We start from the raw sequence: 20,928 nt of genomic DNA on the forward strand, positions 1-20,928 counted from the left end.
AGATCACAAAGACAATCATGATTATACAAAGGGTCAACATGAAGATGAGAGTGGTGCAGTGAATACCAATTGTCCCTTTTCTCTAAAAGGATAACCTCTAGTAATTACAACACTTACCACAGTTATTGCATTTGTACCACTATTCAATGGCGCCATCTCATAAACTAAACAGGAAATGTGACTTTCCTCTTTGGTCTGAAATAACTGCGTTGCACTCCAGTTGCTTCTTGCCTGCTGCCATATGCCACCTGCCACTTGTCACCTTTGTACTGAAACTTCTTAACTGATATGATTTGGTGTATAACTTGATTTTCCTAACAACAAAGTGCTAAACAAAGTGGAATTATATAACAGCATTGTGCAAAGAACTCCCAGCCATGGACTTGAAGAAAACTAATGCAGTGCTTAGGTGTAAATGACTGGTGGTCTCCCGCTGAGTAAAGTTACGCAACAGGTCCGTGAACTAATTCACAACATCTATTGAAGCAAAACCGGCTTAATTAAAGTGAACTGGCCTGTATTTAGTTATTGAGCTTACCGGAGGTTCTAGGGAATATATACATAGTGCTCATGAACTAAGGATGCCGAGACCTTATTCACAGTCTTATCTATTTTTCAAGGTGGGGCAGCTGACTTGGGAAGAGACAGGGTACCAAATATTATTGTGTAATAGGTTCGAACCTTACCATAGTCGCAGCCAGATCATAATCACCCACCAATTTTAGTATGTGTATTTCTGGCTGAGTGGCAGTCACTGCTCACCACAGCACCTTCGTTAACTCATTGCTTGCACTGCGTCACTTGGTTTTCAAGAGTTTGGCTCTTATCACCATCGTGCTCTTTATGGTAGTAAATATTTGATGCACAAATTTGGAAAGTTTTGGTTCCTTTCTATTTGAAGTTATGATTGATTCCTGAATTCTTTTCATAAAGGTTTAGCATTTTTGTTGAGCAGACTCGATACACCCTTTGGTTTGAATCGAAAGCTGAAAAGATTTGATCTGTTTCCTTCTCGGAACGTTAGCCGAGCACATGCTGGTATTCGTTTTTCTTGTTTTTGAACTTTGGTTGTCGTGTCCCCCATCAAAGTTCTGAGTGTGAATCATCTTTCAAGAGGATTTAATGACTGATGTTGGAACCTAACTATTCCTTTTCTTAAGAGTTTGTTAAGTTCGTTTTCAATATTCTTTTACAAATCCTAATGTAAGTTTTTGTAATTTCTTTGATCCGATCAAACTCATTTCGATTCTTTCCTGTGAAGCAAAGTTGACCTCAGTCTGACAGTTCTGTAACATGTGATTCGTGGGATCAACTATTTGTTTGGGGCTCGGTCGAAGAGATCCCAGTATTATTACTGTTACTTTTAATATTATTATTAATATTACTTTTATTACTATAATTTGAGGCTGAGGGTATTCCATTTAGTATGTATTTAATCTATATTCAAATTGGTCTAAATTCCAGCTTGTAATGGAAACTTATATAATACAAGCTCCTATTTTAAGTCTTTTTCTTAGCAAGAATGTAAAAACAGAGAGCTTAATTCCAATTTGATATTGACAGATGAACAAAGGGGGAATTCGATTCAAGTTTCTATTGGAAATGAGACCAGAAGAGAGATGATTTCAAGATTTCGTTTTCGAGGTGGACACAATACACCCCGAAAACGAGTCTTTCATTGTCAGTCAGACCGAAAGAGAAATTAACACAATGCTAAGTTTGATTATTTTAAAAGGATCCATCTAAAATTTTATTTATCTGTCTTATTTTGGGATTTATTTGGGTTTAATCAAAACTGAAAATGTGACTTTCATTGTGCTGTAACTGAACAGACTTTAGTTTACTTGTATAAAGTTCTTTCATATCTGGATGCCTTGTTTTCAGGCAAATATTTTCCTCTTTCACTGCTGAATTTAAGTAAAACCCTTTATCTGACAGTTGCTTTTAACTAAAATTCGAGGCGTCTATAGAAGGAAAGTTTCTTATATGCTAATACTGTAAATATTCCAAATTAAAGTATTAACTTGTAACTTTTCTTTCTAAGAGTAAAACAAGTTCTCCATACTTACGAAATGCTTTCGCAGTGCCATGAATGTATTTTCCAAAATGTAAGTCACCTCTTGGTAAAGCTATTCCATGGACTGCGTCTTAAGTAGATTACTGTACTGTCATAAGGTGAAGTATTTAGAAAGACAATCTTACATTTTTTTTTTTTTTAATTCGGAGTATTTCTTTTAGCAAGAACTTTCCTGCCTCACCATAAACTCAAGCAAACTGACTTCCATTATTTTTACGTCTACCATTTATTCCTTTCTCCATCTGTCAACACAGGCCACTGGACGAAAACCGAAGGCACACGTACCCAAGCGGTGAAGGAGACTTGGCATATGACGATGACTATTTGCAGGAGCAGGAATCTTCCGACGGCATTGATTACTCCCGGCTCCTGAGCGAATATTACGCTGCCTACTACGAGGCCTACTACCAGAGCTACTACAGGTATGTCGTTCTTCAATTAGTTTTGTAGAGGCGCAGGCGTCATGTATTCATACACTCAAATGACCCAGCAGATAATTTGAAATGGTAAAGACAAGCTGATCTCTCTCTCTCTCTCTCTCTCTCTCTCTCTCTCTCTCTCTCTCTCTCTCTCTCTCTCTCTCTCTCGCAAATGATGAAACAAATGAAAAGGAAAATGAATATTTGGTAAAATCAGCAAATGTTAGGGGAAACGATGTCAAAGAAAATGAAATGAGTGGAAACCAGTGACGGGAGTCAACCCACCAATGTAGAACGACAATTTTCCTCACTCGTCTTCTATGGCGGCTGCCTAATCAACTCTGTACAGAAAAAGGGAGTTGGGGGTGGTTTGTCCCAGCTCCCATTATAAAAAAAAAAAACAAACAAACCGTAGGAAAAAGCTAAGAGATACGGAGCACTAGATCATGTCATAAAGATCGGTGCCACTTTGGCTTGTTATCTACGCGTCACCTACTCCGAGGTGCTAGTACTAAACACCATATAGACGGCCACACGAAGATATCGTTTATTAATATAATTTGTCCACCACACAATAAGGAATACGTAATACTTTGATCACCGATGGGCTAGTACTAAACACGGCGTCCCAACGAGTTCCGCCGTGTCTTAGAGCCAGGTGCATGGGTCCTGGTAGTACTAGCACTCCGGAGTAGGTGACGCGAGACGCGGAGACAACAAGCCAAAGTACTCGTAGCACCGAAAGATCAAACCGACGCGACGTGGTTTCTGAGAGTCTTTCTGTCTCAGGTACGTTTCTCCGTATGTGAGTAGAGCCTGATGAGTGCACTGCAGGCATTACTTAAGGGTGTTTGCAGCGTCCTTTAGCTGCACTCACTTTTTGACATTTTAATATATTTCCATTTCCTTTCTTCAGTCTTGCTGTCCATCCTCTTTGGGAATTTCTTTCAGCTAGCCAATTTGCTTGTTATTAGGCATTCGAATACTTTATTATTATTATTATTATTATTATTATTATTATTATTATTATTATTATTATTATTATTATTATTATTATTATTATTATTATACATTGTTTCTTGATGTTTTCTTGAATTTATTTTCACAGAACATAATGGAGAATGTTTACTTATTTTCCTGGCTTTCGATTATTTTTCGAAAAAAATATGAACTGAATGCAACGTAGTAACATTTAAAGAGGAAATATGCTTGTTAATTTTCCTGCATGAATAGCGTAAATGTCACCTGACGTAAACTTCTCACGAACAGATACATGAAACACGACGAATCATACAATATTTGCTGCGAGAGATTGGTCTCTAGAATGATAAAATAATGCATTAACAAAATATTGCGGTAAACATAGGATAAATTGTTGTCTACAGTACTGCAGAGATCATAATATATAGATGTAAATAATATCTGGAACATTTGAATTTTGAATACTTGTCTAACTTGGTTGCGGTTTATAAATCCTAAGATTTTCTATAGATTTAAGCATACAATTTCGGTGTAACTTTATATCCATTCTAAGATATGCGTTGTTTTCCGGATATATAATCAATGCGTCCGCATGTGCTGATTTAACCATGAAATCTCAAAGGCTTACTGTATATGACCCGTTGTGCTGCCAAAACGATTCAGATAACAACACGGATGCTTTTGCAAGGGGATAATTTAATGTTAAAGAATTTTCTTGATGTTTCGTTTCATTACCCGCTCTCAGGCAGCCCTCCCCCCCCCCACCCCATCTCTCTCTCTCTCTCTCTCGGTTTTTTAAACTTGCCAGCAAACAGATAAGGGGATGAGGGCTTTGTACAAGTATAGGTTGATGTCCCGATCGTGGCAACATATATTTCCAACCGAACATATTTATCCGTCCTTTGCATCTTTCTAAATAATTTGCATTTTCAAATAGTTTTCATATCAGCATATCCTAAAGGAGTAATCTACAAGAGACAGATAAATGATTTCATAACTTAGTAAGGAACCTCAAATTCGATGACACTGGTGTTTCTCTAAGCCTATGGAATCATAACGTCTGTTTATTTATCCAGTGCTTTGCTTTCTTCACACAGAACGAACAAATTCTTGACAGTTTCGTAAAAGTGGAGTGGGACATTGCCCAAATGCCCCACTATCTTCGCCGTAAGTTCGTTTTGTATTCGGCAAGACCTCTGTTCCTGAGAATAAAATGGGAGCCATTTCTTGTCCTCGTCGACGGAGGGAATGAAATTCAATCTCGGAAAAAGCACAAAAGTGCCTAAATATATTAACAATATGAATGATGCAATATCCACGCATTGAGATTTTAACCACAGAATTAACTCTTAGGATAGTAAATTTTCATAAGAAAGCAATAAAGTAAAATGTTCTATAATCTCTAGACCTTGGTGGAAAGGCTCTTAAATCGAGACCAACCATGGCTGGAAAGAAATCTTTAAAATGCTGTGGATAAGATAACAGCCAGCCATGTTTGTATAGAAACTATAAGCTCTACAGATTCGCGAGGGAAGCTTGGACTGATGGAAAGTCAAATACCTGACCCAGCCTCGTGACCCACACACAGGATTAACGACCCCCACTGAGCAACAGATGGACAGCAAAACCGCAACAGATCAGAATGGTCAGGTGGAAACAAGATCAAGAAGGAACTTAATATGAATAATCTGCCCATGTGAAAATTATGATTTTGCCTCACTGCCTTTGACCACGGTCTAGAGCAGTGGTTCTCAACCGGGGTCCACACGCAAAAAAATAACGAATTTGGGGTCCACGGTGATATTTTAGTGGTCCATAGAGCAATTCTACTTCAGAACAGTTGTTATTACTGCTGAGAATGTTCTACTTCAGAACAGTTGTTGTTACAGAGAATGGAATTTATACAGCAATCTACGCCAAATTAAATTACTAAAAGTAGAAATATTCAGGTAGCTTTGAATTTTTATGGCAATCAAGTAGATAAAACTTGTCATTTTACAATGGCAAGAACAAACGGAGGTGAAAATCACCCATCTTTTCGCAGGTAGCAGGCAGCGACCTTAGATGTTTGTTTTTATGATGAATGTCTAAACCCTACCCCCTGCGCCGCCTCTCTCTCTCTCTCTCTCTCTCTCTCTCTCTCTCTCTCTCCACTGACAAAGGTCAAAGAGAGATTATAATCTATCTATTTTACCTGAAGGGTTGAAGGGGTTGAGAACCAAAAAGGTGCATTTGCGGTAGCCCTAATTGTCCTATTAATCTCCCTTGGGATTCATAAACCTATGGGTGAAGAGAATATGCCTTGCTTTGTCTGGAACACAGTTTTCATGTTTTATAAAGTTCATAGTTGTATTCAAACTATTTTTCCTTCAGATTTTTCATACTAACTCTAGTTATGAATAACTAATATAAAAGAACAATGATTTTAGGCTCTTGTATTGATATTTGAGATTAAAAACTAATTAATAGCTACTAGTAATATGCAATTAAACAGTTTGCCCTTCAACTTATGAATATACCTTAAGATATAATGAAGTTATACCATTAGTATATGTGAGATTTATAGATGATCAAGGACCCGGAGAGGAAATGCTCTTTGCCAGACGTCTTAGGACAGACACAAAAGGTGAAACAATTTTTACTGAAGTTGTTGCTTATTTCAAAGAAAGCAATATTCCACTCAGAAATGTAATTGCATGTGCTACTGATGGTGCACCATCCATGACTGTCAGATACAAAGGTTTCATTACACTCTTGAAAAAGGCTGTCCCCGAAGTATTTTGCATACACTGTGTGATACACCGTCAACACTTAGTTGCAAAGCAATTGGGCGGACGTCTGCATGATACCCTTAGTGTTGTGATGAAAGTGGTTAACCATATTAAATCAAATTCTCTTCGAGATCGCCTCTTTCGTGAATTCTGCAGAGAAAAATGACAAGAGTTTGAACGCCTTGTAATGCATACTGAGGTGAGGTGGTTATCAAAGGAGAATTGTCTTCATCGTTTCATTGAACTTTGGGACTCTATTGTCTTATTTCTGACTAACATCCAGCTCGGAGAACAACTGCTTGCAACTAAATATGATGTATTTTACTTATCAGATATATATGAAAAAATCGATTTACTTAACAGCTCCAAGGAAAAAATTTTGATCACATATGCAGTAGAGGTGCTATTAGACTGCTTTTCTGAGAAAACTGCAACTGTACAAATATCAGACGTCGTGCATTTGAACAGTTTCCTTGTTTGGCCTCGATTAGCAGCGATTTGCACGATGATGACCCTGCAATGTACGGTGAATATTTGGAAAATTTGCATGAAAATATACAAGCTCGGTCTAGTGACCAACTCATGATGGATATACCAACTTGGGTGGCAATTCCTTTTGAAGACATTTGTTTACGGATAAAGCACAGCTCTAAGTTATAGCTTTTCCATCATCTTACCTGGTTGAATCAGGATTTAGTCGTGTTTTTCACCTATTATCAAATGCACATAATAGACTCGACATGTGGAAAAAGGTAATCTTCGACTACCATTGACATCGACAGAGCCGAATAAAAAAAAAAAAAAACTTGCTAAGCAGGATCAACTACAGGGATCTCTTTGAAGAAATCTGCACTTTTTTCTTAATTACTCACTTATCTTAAACTGGTTTATGAATTATTTACTAGTGTATATAAATGCTCTATAGAATTTAATCGTTAAATAGTTTATTTGCATTATAAATCAGTTTTCCTTCAAAATAAAACATAATCATTCACTATTTAATATTTGATACAATCCCTTTACTTTTTTATAAGTGAAAAATAGAATAAGGTTTTTCCGTGAAATGGCTATGGAGTCCACCAAAATAAAAAAAAATAAAAAAATTAAGAGGCAAAGGGGTCCGTGGGTAAAAAAAGGCTTCTGAACCAATGGTCTACAGTAGATAGAACAGGTCAGCCAGAAGTCTCAAACTAAGCCTCTTCTGCGCATTACGTCACCGTTCCCTTGGTTTCCCTTAAGGCCCGTTCACACATTCACGTATCAGCCCACGCATGTTCACGCATGTGAAACGTGGCTATACTGTAGGGTTTGTCGGCGCGATCAAGTGGATACGTGTCAAAGGCCGATGTCCGTAAGTCAACATAACGACGCCATAACGTAAGTGCGGAGTAATGCGTGTTAAGGCTACGCGACCGCGCAAGATAGACGGGATGCTTACGTGAACTGCCACGACAATAGGCCACACCCCCACATGTAATGCGTGGCAGAGCAAGTAACACCCACGAACGTATACCGTATGTGTAACGTTGTGCGTTGACCTCCACGACACCCTCACAACATCCCCACGTACATCGGCGGGTATACGCCATGTACAAAAGGGCTGTGCTGTGCACATGCGTTTGCAGTGCCATTCAGCGCCTCCTGTAGCAAGAAGTATTCCCCTGCTGCTGAATCAACATGGAGAACATTGAGGACATCGTTGCCCTTATAACAGCACACAGACAACAAAGAGACATAATGGAGGCCGTCGTGGAGTATGTGCACTACATGGTATTGGTGGAAGCTGTGAGGGCCTACATTGCAATTGAAAATAAGAAAAAAGAGGAGGCCGAGGAGGGTTTGGGCTTGGCCGTATTTGCAAAGAAGAGTGGAGCTAGGCCACTATGACAACCTGATGGAGGAGCTGGCAACCAAAACCCCAGAACTATACAGGAATTTTACGCTGAACTGACAGAGACATATTCAGTGAAATAGTTGAACGTGTCACACCTACATTGAGAAGCAACGCACATTTTGGAGGGAACCCCTTACGCCAGGACTGCGTGTGGCTATCACCCCCACGTTTCCTTGCCACGGTGACTCATAAAGAGCCTGCACACGCATTCCGGGTAGCCCACAACACCATAAGTTGCATTGTACCCGAGACCTGCAGGGCCATTGTTTCTGCCTTTGGAGATGAGGAACTGCAGGTACCACAAACACCAGAGGCTTGGAAGCAGGTTGCCCGCGGGTTTGAGGAACGGTGGAACTTCCCCCACGTAATTGGAGCACTAGACGGTAAACACATCAGGCTCCGTAACCCTCCTTGGTGGTACGCATTACTACAATTACAAGAAGTTCTTCTCCATGATTCTACTTGCCATTGTCGATGCTTCATATAAGTTCCTCTCGTGGACGGGGTGCCGTTGGGTCAGAGTCGGACGGTGGTGTATTTGCCCAGACCCGTCTGTGTGAAATGCTGGCAAAACAGGAAGCAAACCTTCCCAACCTGAGGCCTACCAGATGCAACAAATGGAGCTCCTGTAGACTACTTCCTGCTTGGCGATGATGCCTTCCCCTGCGGAACTATCTCATGAAGCCCTACCCCAAAAGAGGCCTGTCCAAGGAGGAGCGGATCTACAACTACAGGTTAAGTAGGGCACGGCGGACGGTGGAGAATGCCTTCGGGATTCTGGCCAGCAAATTCAGAGTACTCCACACGTCAATGTGTATCAAGCCTGACCGTGCAGAGTCAGTAGTGCTGGCCAAGCAGTGTGTTCTGCACAACCTTATAATAAAAAGAAATCCACGCAGGCAGGAAGCAGATCAGGAGAACCCCATCACACATGATTTCATACCTGGTGCCTGGAGGAGTGACCCACCCCTAGGAGACGCTCTTCCAACCATGGGAGGCAACACTGCAACCAGGAATGCCAAGGAACAACGCAACATCCTGAAAGACTACTTTTCATCTCCTGGTGGTTCCGTTACTTTGGCAGGAGAACTACTGTTAACATACATTTATATTTGTTATAATAATTTCTCTTTGTATGTCGACTTCCAAAATTTTTAATATCCATACAGTTTACTTTTCCTTTGTATTTGTGCATTTATTTGTTTTACATATGTCTTATTTGTGCTATTATTCTTACTTCATTTTATTAGTGTAATGGTTTTTAGTTCATTGAATAAAAGTTTTTTCAATTATATGTTTATTGTTTATACCAATCATGATATATACACTGAAACATACAATACCAAAAATAAACATTTGTTATATAAGTTAATTTTCAACTATATATTTGTTTGCATATGTTTTTTTAGTACTGGATCATACACTCTGACATTTTTAACGCAGAAGCAAATACATGCATTGCAATGTGGCTAAGTGCATTACTCCAAGGCGTGGGAAGATTATAACTTTGAATATTTTGAAATGGTTTAATAAAGGCCATTACCAAGCAGTAGTGAAGAACAACTTAATAATATGAAAGTACAGTTTTTTTTTTTTTTTATTTTAATATAATATACCTTCACTTACTCCTTATTTTTGTTGTTATTCTTACTTCATTTTGTTACTTCCATGGTTTGTAGTTCATTGAATAGAAGTTACTTTTCTATTATATGTTTATTGTTTATACTAGTGCTGATATATAGATGGAAACATACAGTAATACAAAAAAATAGATATTTGTTTCTATAAGTTACTTTTCAACTATATAGTTGTTTGCATATGTCTTAATTGTGTGATTATTATTACTTCATTTTGTTACTTTGATGGTTTTTAGTTCATTGAATAAAAGTTATTTTTCAATTATGTTTATTGCTTATACTAACGCTGAAATATTTACAAAATATATACATTTGTTTACATTGACACATACACAAATAGATATAAAAAAATGTTGCCTTAAACTAGAGGTTCTCTAGGAAGCTGCTCGTTGGCAACGACACGTTGAGGTCCCTGGGTGTGACGCCACTGCAGGTGCAGACAGCTGCGCCGTGCAGCATTGCCACCTGTTGCGCCGTGAGGTTGAGAGGTTGCGCCATGGCACCACTAGGTGTAGCAAGTGGCACATATGTAGCAGGAGCAGGAAGGGAGCTGGGGCCGCAGGCAGACCATCCCAGAGGGCTTCTGCTTGGGTGTGGGGTATCAGATGACGTGGCGGCCTCGTGATGCCCTCTTTGGTAGCCCTCACAAAGCGCTGTATGGCGGAGATGAGCTCCACCTTCAGCGCCATCCTCAGCTCAGGCCCCACATCTGCACAGTCGGGCGAAAGCTCCTCCAGGGCGTTCCGCCAGTACACCAGCCTGGGGGTCACACAGAGGTCTTATGGCCCCCTGTAGCCTTTGCCGAGCTGACTCTGCTTGTTGAAGCAACACGTCCAGGACCCCACTTCCAGCCTTGTCCTCCTTCCGTGACTTCCTTTGTGGTGCAGGATCATCAATGGTGGAGGACCGGTCATCGGACGAGCAGGGGACTGGAGTGGCACTGCCAGCAGGATCACAAAGGGCAGGAACATCAAGGGCAGGACCATGGCCAGGAGGGTTGCTGCAAGCAACTGCAGCAGACGCAGACTGTAAAGAGATGGAACATGTATGAGAGAATGTAAATGTACTGTGAATGACAAGGTTGTAGTTCCATTAATTAAATAAACTGTGCATTAAAGTTTCAGTCACTGATTTACTAAACAGCGAAACAATAAAAAAGACATACCATCGGAAGTCCCAACACCTTGGGCTTTTTTGGCGGACAATGTGGGGCTTGAGGAAGTGGAAGATGTTCAGTATCCACTTCTCACGGTCCGTCAGTCGTCTGCTGGCCCCTGACCACTTTTTTCGGCTGTGAGGCGTCCAAAGCGGGTCCTGAGGGAGGTGAACCAGGTCCGGAGTTCAGGGCCTGACACAGGAGGAGCCAGTGACCTCCCTTCTCCTCAAATGCCCTGCACACCCTGGCCTTGTCCTTGTATGCTGTCATGCCCTTGTTATATATAAATTCGGCCTCCTGCTCCAACCACTCCCCTACCAGCCTCTCATTTTCATCTGAGAGGATGACAGAGGGGTTCTTCTTTTCGCACGCGTTTCCAGTCCCAGGGGCGGTGCCGTCCAGCAGCTTCATCGTTCCGTCATCATCGGGCGGAGTCGACGTCATCCAGGCCGGCATCCTCGTCGTTGAAGAGGCTATGGTCACTGGCCATGTCCTCGACCTCGTCAGCCTCTCCAAGGTTTATGACAACATCCTCCTCCATGGTGACTGCAGGGGTGTCTGCAGCAGGTGGCTGCCACGTAGAGGCCGTCTCCGCTCCTGACTGGGATGTTGGAGGCTTGTAAGCCCCCTTCCGCTGTCTGTTGCTGCTAACTTTCGGCATTTTCTGCTGACGAAGGCGCTGGAGGGGCGAGAAACGGTGTTGCTGCTGTCTGTCCGGGAGAAGAACTGATGCCGCATCCGCGCCGCAAGCTGTTTTATACACCCGACACAGCGTTGCCTCATCGTCTCAGGTCCTGGGGGAGAGGCGCTGTTGCCACGTTTACTCCCGAACCTCGTGGGGACCCACGCGGTTCTTGGCGGGAACGGGAAAGCAGCGGGGGGCCACGCGTCATTGCCCCGCAGGCGTGCAGACCACGCTACGGATGCACCACGTGGTGCGTGTGGAACCACGCAAAATGACGGATGACGTGAACAGACACGATCTTTGAACATGTCGAAACGCACGTGGCTCCCCACGCATGCTGGGATGGTGCGTATCGACCTCCCGACTCTGCCCGCATGTCCACGATCTTAAATACGCATTACGGAACTTTTTTCGTAGTACTTACGTAAGCTGTTGCCAACTACCAGTTTCCATTCATGCGTGAACATGCGTGGGCTGATACGTGAATGTGTGAACGGGGCTTTAACCGCGGTCCTACAAGGGTTGTCTCCATTCTCTCTCTCTCTCTCTCTCTCTCTCTCTCTCTCTCTCTGTTTCTCTCAAAAGTCTAACTGGCAGCTGATTAATGAAATATCATTTTACCGTCATTTACTAGAATATTACAGATACTGTGAAACTGCAGGTTGTTAATAAAACAGCATTGCCTTTAGAAACTAATTTGCTCAAGTTGTGAGTTTCATCTACTTCCTAGTTGCTCCCTTACATTTTTTACCTTGCCGTTTACTATTCCTTATCAAATTAGGATATTTCGTGAGGAAAATATAAGGATATCTTGGCAAAAAAAAAAACTCATCACATCATGTGGAACATTGACACCAGAGCGCTTTATTTCAGAAGACAGTGTCCTTGAACAGTGCTTACGTTCTGTCAGCTTTTCCCCTGGAGCAGCATTGAAAATTTCCCTCATCACAACTAAGCGAGAATGAAACTGGCTACAATAGAGGGTTTGTTGTAACAACTTGCTGTCCAGGACAGTACTCCTCGTACAGCTTAGATTTTGAGTGTATTCTTAACACAACATGAAGGTTTGCATTCTGTAAAAAAGGATCTTACTTGATCTCATCTATAAAAGAGCAGGATTTATACGCCTTGCTTGATATATGCTCAGATATACAGTGTAGGATTTAGAAGTTTACGACATATGCATTATCTCTGTGTTATCGTACAGCTGATTGCATTTTTATTATTGATTTAGGAAACAATAAAAAAATTTCCAATTCGTTACCAATATGCACTGTACAGCTTGACTATTTTTTACTTAAGAAATACATACGTTAAGATACTCTCTATCTCTCTCTCTTTATGTATGTATGTATGTATGTATATATGTATGTATACATATATATATATATATATATATATATATATATATATATATATATATATATATATATATATATATATATATATATATATATTACTAAAGGACCTCATTCAAACTGGATGGTATCTTGATAATGTGGACTGTTTTTCCAAGAAAGCTTGTAACTTTTTCTGAATAAATACTCCATTAGACACCATCCAGTTTGAATGAGGTCCTTTAGTAATTCTACTAATGCACAGAACAATTGTGTATGTGATAAAGTTAATATATATATATATATATATATATATATATATATATATATATATATATATACATATATATATGTATATATATATATATATATATATATATATATATATATATATATATATATGTGTGTGTGTGTGTGTGTGTGTGTGTGTGTGTGTGTGTGTGTGAAATCATGTGTGCTTGTGTGCGTGGTATGTACAGCGCAATACTCACTCACAAGCTCAAACGAGTTTAGCAATTTCGTCCAGAGATGAGCAGAACGCAGGTGTGGAGAGCCCCTCCCAAGGGGAGGAGAGGGAATTTCCTCCGAAGTCCAGCCGTTTGCCTGGAGTTCAACCGTTGTAAACTAAAGGCCACACCTGCGTGAGGTTAATATGACGACCCCTGTTCCAGTCATGAGTAATACCTCACCTTTTACTAAAGCCATTCTTATGTATCTAAAGAATTTTGGTAGATAAATATTCTCTCTACCCATGTATATACATACATATATATATATATATATATATATATATATATATATATATATATATATATATATATATATATATATATATATATATATATATATATTATATATATGTATGTATGTATATATGAATGTCTTTTCCTGTAATACTACAGTGTAATATTCATATATATTCATATATATATATATATATATATATATATATATATATATATATATATATATAATATGTAAATAATTAATACATATATGTATATATATAATCAGAATCACCCTGAAACGTCATTTATATCTCTCGTAACTAGAGCGCAAGGTCTAGACCCTGACTAGAGGGAAAAATTAAGGACTGGGTGTATGCTCTGACCGGTTTTGGCTTCATCTATATGCAAATCTTTGATTTTTCCTCTGGTTATGATATATATATATATATATATATATATATATATATATATATATATATATATATATCACATTAACACATGTGAAAGATAAGAGAGACGGGTGTAGGTCTGACCGGTTTCGACTTTATTTTCAAGCCTTCGTCAGTGGCTTGAAAATAAAGTCGAAACCGGTCAGACCTACACCCTAATGTGATAAATGAATCACGTACAAAAATGTGATTATAATCATATATATTTATAAAATGCATATATATATATATATATATATATATATATATATATATATATATAAATATATATATATATATATATATATATATATATATATATATATATATATATATATATATATATATATATATATATATATATATATATATATATATATGTATATGTATATATATATATATATATATATATATATATATATATATATATATATATATATATATATATATTATATATACATACATACATATATACATATACAGGTGGATACCCTGTTATATCTGGATGAGATCAGTCCAAGCAGTCAGAAGCCGACAGGCTACAAACATATTCTGTTATTACATTGCACTGTGCTTTCGTTGTGTCCATCAGTATTTCATTCTATTCTTCTCTTCTTTTCTCCTCTCTTCTCTTCTTGATCGACGTGTCTCTCTTCGCTTGTAGCCATTTCATTCTGCGGATGACTGATGATTCAGTTTAAGATCCCTTGGCTTGCTTTGTGGGGGGTCTTTGCACATTTGGAATAATAAAAATGATAATAACAATAATAATAATATGATGGTGATGATGGTGATGAACTCTTCCTTTTTAAATCATGTATGATAAAAAGAGACCCTTAAGAAGCATAATGAAGATGTGCTTGTTAAAATTATCAAACTTTCCAAAACGTCTTCTCTGCTCTACCATAAGGGCGTTCTTCCCCTACAAGAACAGAAATAAATAAATAAATAAATAAATAAATAAATAAATAAATAATAATAATAATAATAATTCGCATAAATTTGGATATGAATATAACCAAATATGTTTTATTTCATTTGGACATTAAAAGCGCCATTTTTACTTCCTAATCGAATATGTGCCATGCACTGGTTGATATTAATAAGTCTCCACTCTTCTGCCCACCTAGAAGAAAATACATCAGAGTACCTAGATACAAATACAGGCTACGGTTGCTTATTCAGTTCCGTCACGACCTGGTGACACCCAAACGAATACTGGAAGAGAGAAGTTCTATAATGGTTGTGAATGGGCTTGATGAGCGACGGGAAGGCGGAGTGTAACGCCCGTAGACTTTTTCAATTTCACGGTGAATTCTGGTCTTTGTTACATTTCCTGTCACTCTGATCACTTCTATGCTCGCGGTGTGCAACAGGAGGCAATAAGGTGGTGTTATAAGGTTAAGTATTGAAGACTGAAGAGAATTTTGAATTAAGTTTCCTCATTTATGAGTAATTTCTTGATTATTTTACTGCATTCCTGAAATAAAAATATTTGAAATCATCCCTAATTTATATGTTGCTTCCCAATACTGCCTTCACTGTGAGAGTTTATTTAAGGATGCTGCCGTATGTCTATAATAACTCTGCCATATTAAGTCATTTGGTAATTATATTATGTTAAAAAATGAACCACGATATTTCCATAGAGCTATCTAACTACCTACCTATATATATATATATATATATATATATATATATATATATATATATATATATATATATATATATATATATATATTCTGTATATATAATGTATCCATAGCTATCAAGGGGGCGTTTCGCAATATCTTATTGCATCTTCAAGGCTTTAATTTTTACAAAAAATATAACTTAAAACCTTATAAAAAAACGAAATAAAATAACAATTTAAAAATCACTATAAAGACGCACAAGACCTACCTAAACTGAGTTACAAGAGAAACTAAAAGTCTAAAAAAAAGAAAGATGGTAAGTAAAAGTTGAGGTACAGACCAAAATATCAACAAACAACTTGTTATGTTATGAATATCTGTGTGGAGGGTGTTTAACGAGGGGATGGTAGTTTTAATCATGTTGGACTCTAAAGTGGTAAGTTCCCCCTTGTCTTGCGTAGAAGATATGATTTTAAAATCTGCAAAATTGATGTCGGTTTTGCAGTGCAACGCGTGATTACGTATATTGGAGGCTTCGGGTCTGGGCAGTCTGCAGCCAGTTCTGCATAGACACACACACACAACATATATATATATATATATATATATATATATATATATATATATATATATATATAGATTGTTTGCTTCCTTCTGAGAACATTCATCTCAACTACAACATATGTTACTTACGTAGTTGTGTGTGTGCATTTGTGAGCTACGTTCTTGCATATTTTTGGTATGATACCTCAATCTTATATTGAGAGAGAGAGAGAGAGAGAGAGAGAGAGAGAGAGAGAGAGAGAGAGAGAGAATCTCAGGCCTGATCAATGGGACTCAAGATTACTGACGTGTTTCCATTATATATTTTTCTGTGGACCAGATATTTCACAGGAAATTGGCTGTAAATAACGATGCAGAGTGTACCTTGGACAGAGCTTCGGTACGGTATGTAAAGGGTCGGGACTTGTCGTCTTGACATCTTGATACATTATCTCAGTACATTAATAATAATTCATTCAAAAAAAAAAAAACTGTTGCTACAACAACAGAGACAAGTAAGAAACCAAAGAAAAATACTTAACGTCAGTAAGCCGACCGTATAACGAAGAAAAATGAAAGCGTATTATGTTTCATAAACCGTGTTATCAAAAGGAGCAAAAAATGGGGGTGGGGAAGAGAAAGAGAAAGGCAAACGAAAGCGAAAGCCCGAAAGTAAAGGCAAGAGAAATTTTAGAGCTTGCAGGTCCCATTACAAAAGCCTGGCTCATCCAGGCTAGGACATGACGTCATCTTGGAACTCGACGTTCGCCCACGTCCCCTCCCCCCACCACCCTTCCATATCCCCGGTACCCCCCTCACCAACTTACCTCCTCCCTCGCCGGATTTCAACTCTTCATGTAGACAATTCCCTTATTGCCTTGTTTACTGGCATCTGCTTTCCACCATACTCAGTGTATTTTCTGCGTTTTGTTAAATTATTGTTGTTGACACTTAATTTCTCGTTGTTGTATAAATAAGGAATGGCGAGTTACAGTACTGAATATTCTAACCTATATAACGTATTGCAATGGAACTTCGCTTATCATTCCAGATAGAATTTGCATTCGAAGTTGATATTATTTGAACTGATAATTTGCAGCGATTATTTAACGTTATATTTCTATTGTAAAGTGTGAATGGTGCACTTCCTTTGTATCTGGAAATATTCAATCGTATCTTAGTAATATTACAGTTTACTTTCGAAATAAAAGTCATAACTATTCGAGACTGCAAAATCAGCTCCTCAAGAGGGACCATAAACGATTATTTTTGGACACAAAAATGTAGCAAATATGATTAATAATTTACTGTGACTTATACATTCCAGTCGCTTCAAGCTGCTTGTTCCAAGACACAAAATTGGTTTATGTCTCAGATTTCACTGTTTTCTCCGAAGTTTCCCTTATTTCGTGGCCAATTTGGTATGACTTTCACCGTAATCATAAAATGCTTCTTCAGTTTATTTGTTAACGAATTTGTAGCTGTAAAATGTTTTGTGTATCGACGCCTTATTCAAGCTCATTTATAACGACACTATAGGTAAACGAAATACAATGTGCAGAGGTGCTTGTGTGAGTAAAACATAAAAATAACCAATATACAAACGCGTAACACGTTACCGATGTCTAATCTAGAGACCTCTGGCATCGAAATCGCCACGGAGAAAAGTTACCAGCTAAGAAATATTCATTGTTTTCATTTCTGTACCTATTTCTATTTGATTTCTCTGTAAGTACTGTTTTGACGTTATCACGTTCGCAGGAAATATCGATAACTACTAAACGACAGTGTCCACATTATAATATTCTTAAGACTTATCGAAAACGCAAGAAACAAACTTACGTGATGAGAGACAACCGTTCGTTATTCTTTTGCTTATCCTGACTGAGTCAACGACTCAACTGACTCAGTCGCGGACCGGGACGTCACTCAGTGAATCGTTGGTGTTCACAGTGTTAGGAGCAGAGAAGGCTCCCGTATAGTCGTTATACCGTCGGTAATTTGTAACAAGTGCGTGTAATACTACTACAGTCGGATTCGAGACAAATTATATTAATTTAATCAGTACCTTCTCATGAATTAGAGTCAATATAAATTTCTCGTTTTGGCAAAGAAATCAATTTGCAGTATTCCTTTTATTATTAATAATAAATAATTTGTCATTCTCAAGTACAACCTAAACTAATATATTGAGAAGATGAACGGAGCTCCCAAAACAACTCTTCGCGTTGCTCCTGCGGGCTCTGCACCAAACGGCAATGGGCCTAAAGTGGACCCTAACGACCCCCAGGTCCGCAAATTAGTCTACAATGCGTACAGGGAGATGCTTAGCAAGAAGCACGCCGATGCCAATGTGATTGTGGACAGCGCCCCGCAGGAACTTGTGATCAAGGACCACGGCGTCGGTTCCCGCGTCGAAAGCATGATGTAAGTCGCGAAATATTTCAAGTTATTAAGGCTTCTTCCTCTTTATAGTTTTGAAATAATGTAATGGGGTGTCGGATACGTCTGCTTTAGGGCAGCATTAGTTCGTACTTGCTTGTATAGGCTTGTATAGGCCTAGTTGGACAAATTTCTCTGAATACATAGTTTTGAATTTTCAAAGGAGTTTTAAGCAGGAACACCCATGTGAACCGTCCCATGGGGAGCCATCAGTCTTTTTAGCCATCACAATGATGTGACTAGCTGTTGGTAAATAGCCTACAGATATAACGTGTTACACATCAAGCATTTTTTATTAGAATGACACCCCCCCCCATATTAAGGAACTCAATATTTGTGATATTAGGCTACTTGACATAAATTTGTCACAAAGATGTGCAGACAATCCGAAGATATAAAATAATCCACTCTTCATGTAGGGCACAATAGTTCACCTCAATAGAAGTGAATCTGGGGCATGCCCCAGTCAAGTCCTCAAACGTTTGATTTACGGGACTTTAAACAACCGTTCCTGGAAAAATCTGTCGCCTTCCCCCTCATCTCTCTCTCTCTCTCTCTCTCTCTCTCTCTCTCTCTCTCTCTCTCTCTCTCTCTCTCTCTCTCTCTCTCACATACACACACACACACACACACGTGTATATACATATAGTGTGTGGGTGTGGTTGTGGGAGTGTGTGAGTATGCAATTAAGCGTGGGACAGAGAAAGAGAGAGAGGGAAGTAATATTGGTGGTTGTGCTATGTGATACAAATGCAAAAGTAGATGACAGGGGAAGACTGGCATAACTGGTAGGAATGAATTTTTAGTATGGTTGACAGAGGAAAAAGTCTTGCGCAATGGGAGATAGGCGAGTGGTATATATTATGCAAGAGCCAGAAACGGATTTTACTGCTTAGTTTAATTTTGGTGCAGGGTTTTTCTTTGTAACTTTTTGATTTCCTGCCTTATCTCCATCAAGGACTTGTTTGTCTCCAAGCATCCTAGAAAGTATCATAGTCATTTTGTAAACTATTCATTTTACCCGTAGTTTATGCCCACACACGAACAAAAATATTCACGTGTGTGTGTGTATATATATATATATATATATATATATATATATATATATATATATATATATATATATATATATATATATATGGACGTGGAAGAATGTCTGAATTATCAAAGAAATCCGAACTATGAAAGTGTGTTTTTGGTAGTTCATTCTTGCAGAGTATAGAAGAGGCTGGTTAGTAAGCTATTGATTGCTAGGATGGCAGAATTGTTTAGAAGGATTGGGTCCTAATATCAACTAAATTCATATGAAAACAAAAGAAAATTAGTGCCACATTATATGCAACAGGATCGTTTTGTTGGTGTAGGAGGAAATGAAGCTTTTTGCAACAGACGTTCATCTTTGGTCTAGCTATTTGAGAGTAAATGGTGGCAGAGACAAGGAATCTGCTTTAGTTTGCCCTTGTCTCGAAGTTCTTTTACGTGAATGTTGGCATAAAGCAGAAATCTGTGCTTGTTTTTCTTTCTTAACCATAGTCTCCGTATCGGCACGTTTCCTTGCTATTCGCAACCTTGCTCTTGAGGATGGGGCCTTGTACCAGAACAGACAATAGAAGCTACAACAACAAAATTATCCACAACCATTTTGATTCACAGTATGCTGAATATGCTATATTGCCAGCCAACTTTTAGGTGTATCCCCAGTATAACATTGATGTTATGTCCAATTCCTGTCAGGCAGGCACTACCAGGTCACTTGTTAGTGATGATGCCCTACCAGACTCTAACGTCATGCTGTCCATGAAGATATTTGGCCTGTTGACCACTTTGCATGTTTTTGCAGTGTCTTCAAGGCCTCTTGCAGTATTATTGACTAAATTTAGTTTTTCGTGTGTAGCTTCTTCCTCAGTTTTCTTAACAGGGATTTGAGTTCAAGAACAAAGTCCCAATTCTTTTTTTATTTGTGCTTCATTTATCTTTAGATATGGCTGTGAAGCCGGAACATCAGTAGAGCCCACTGAAAAACTTTCAAATCTTTCACATAATTGCCAGCAGAATGTAGGGCAGAATTTATGCATTGTGCAACCATACTGCGGTGGACCATTGCCTATAGCGTTAAGGTTGTGGATTTACAAAAACAGCAGCAAATTTAGTGGCAAACTTCAGAGAATTGCACGTTACATGCAGATGGTTCTCTGA

General features: G+C 38.6%; 1 protein-coding gene across 31 annotated transcripts in view; it reads left to right on the forward strand.

The window, feature by feature from the left end:
* The window catches only part of LOC136852221 (trichohyalin-like), a 392,138-nt gene that overhangs the window by 167,102 nt on the left and 204,108 nt on the right, over positions 1 to 20,928 (forward strand). For all 31 annotated transcript variants that reach the window (XR_010857106.1, XR_010857108.1, XM_067126802.1 and 28 more), the window contains one exon: positions 2,332 to 2,499. Coding sequence is in view for 29 of the 31 variants with exons in the window: in XM_067126802.1 (XP_066982903.1) it covers positions 2,332 to 2,499 (168 nt within the window). In the remaining 2 variants the exon portion in view is untranslated. The remainder of the gene's footprint in view (positions 1 to 2,331; positions 2,500 to 20,928) is intronic.

The sequence above is a fragment of the Macrobrachium rosenbergii genome, chromosome 3, assembly GCF_040412425.1.
Source record: "Macrobrachium rosenbergii isolate ZJJX-2024 chromosome 3, ASM4041242v1, whole genome shotgun sequence".
Taxonomy (NCBI): Eukaryota; Metazoa; Arthropoda; class Malacostraca; order Decapoda; family Palaemonidae; genus Macrobrachium; species Macrobrachium rosenbergii.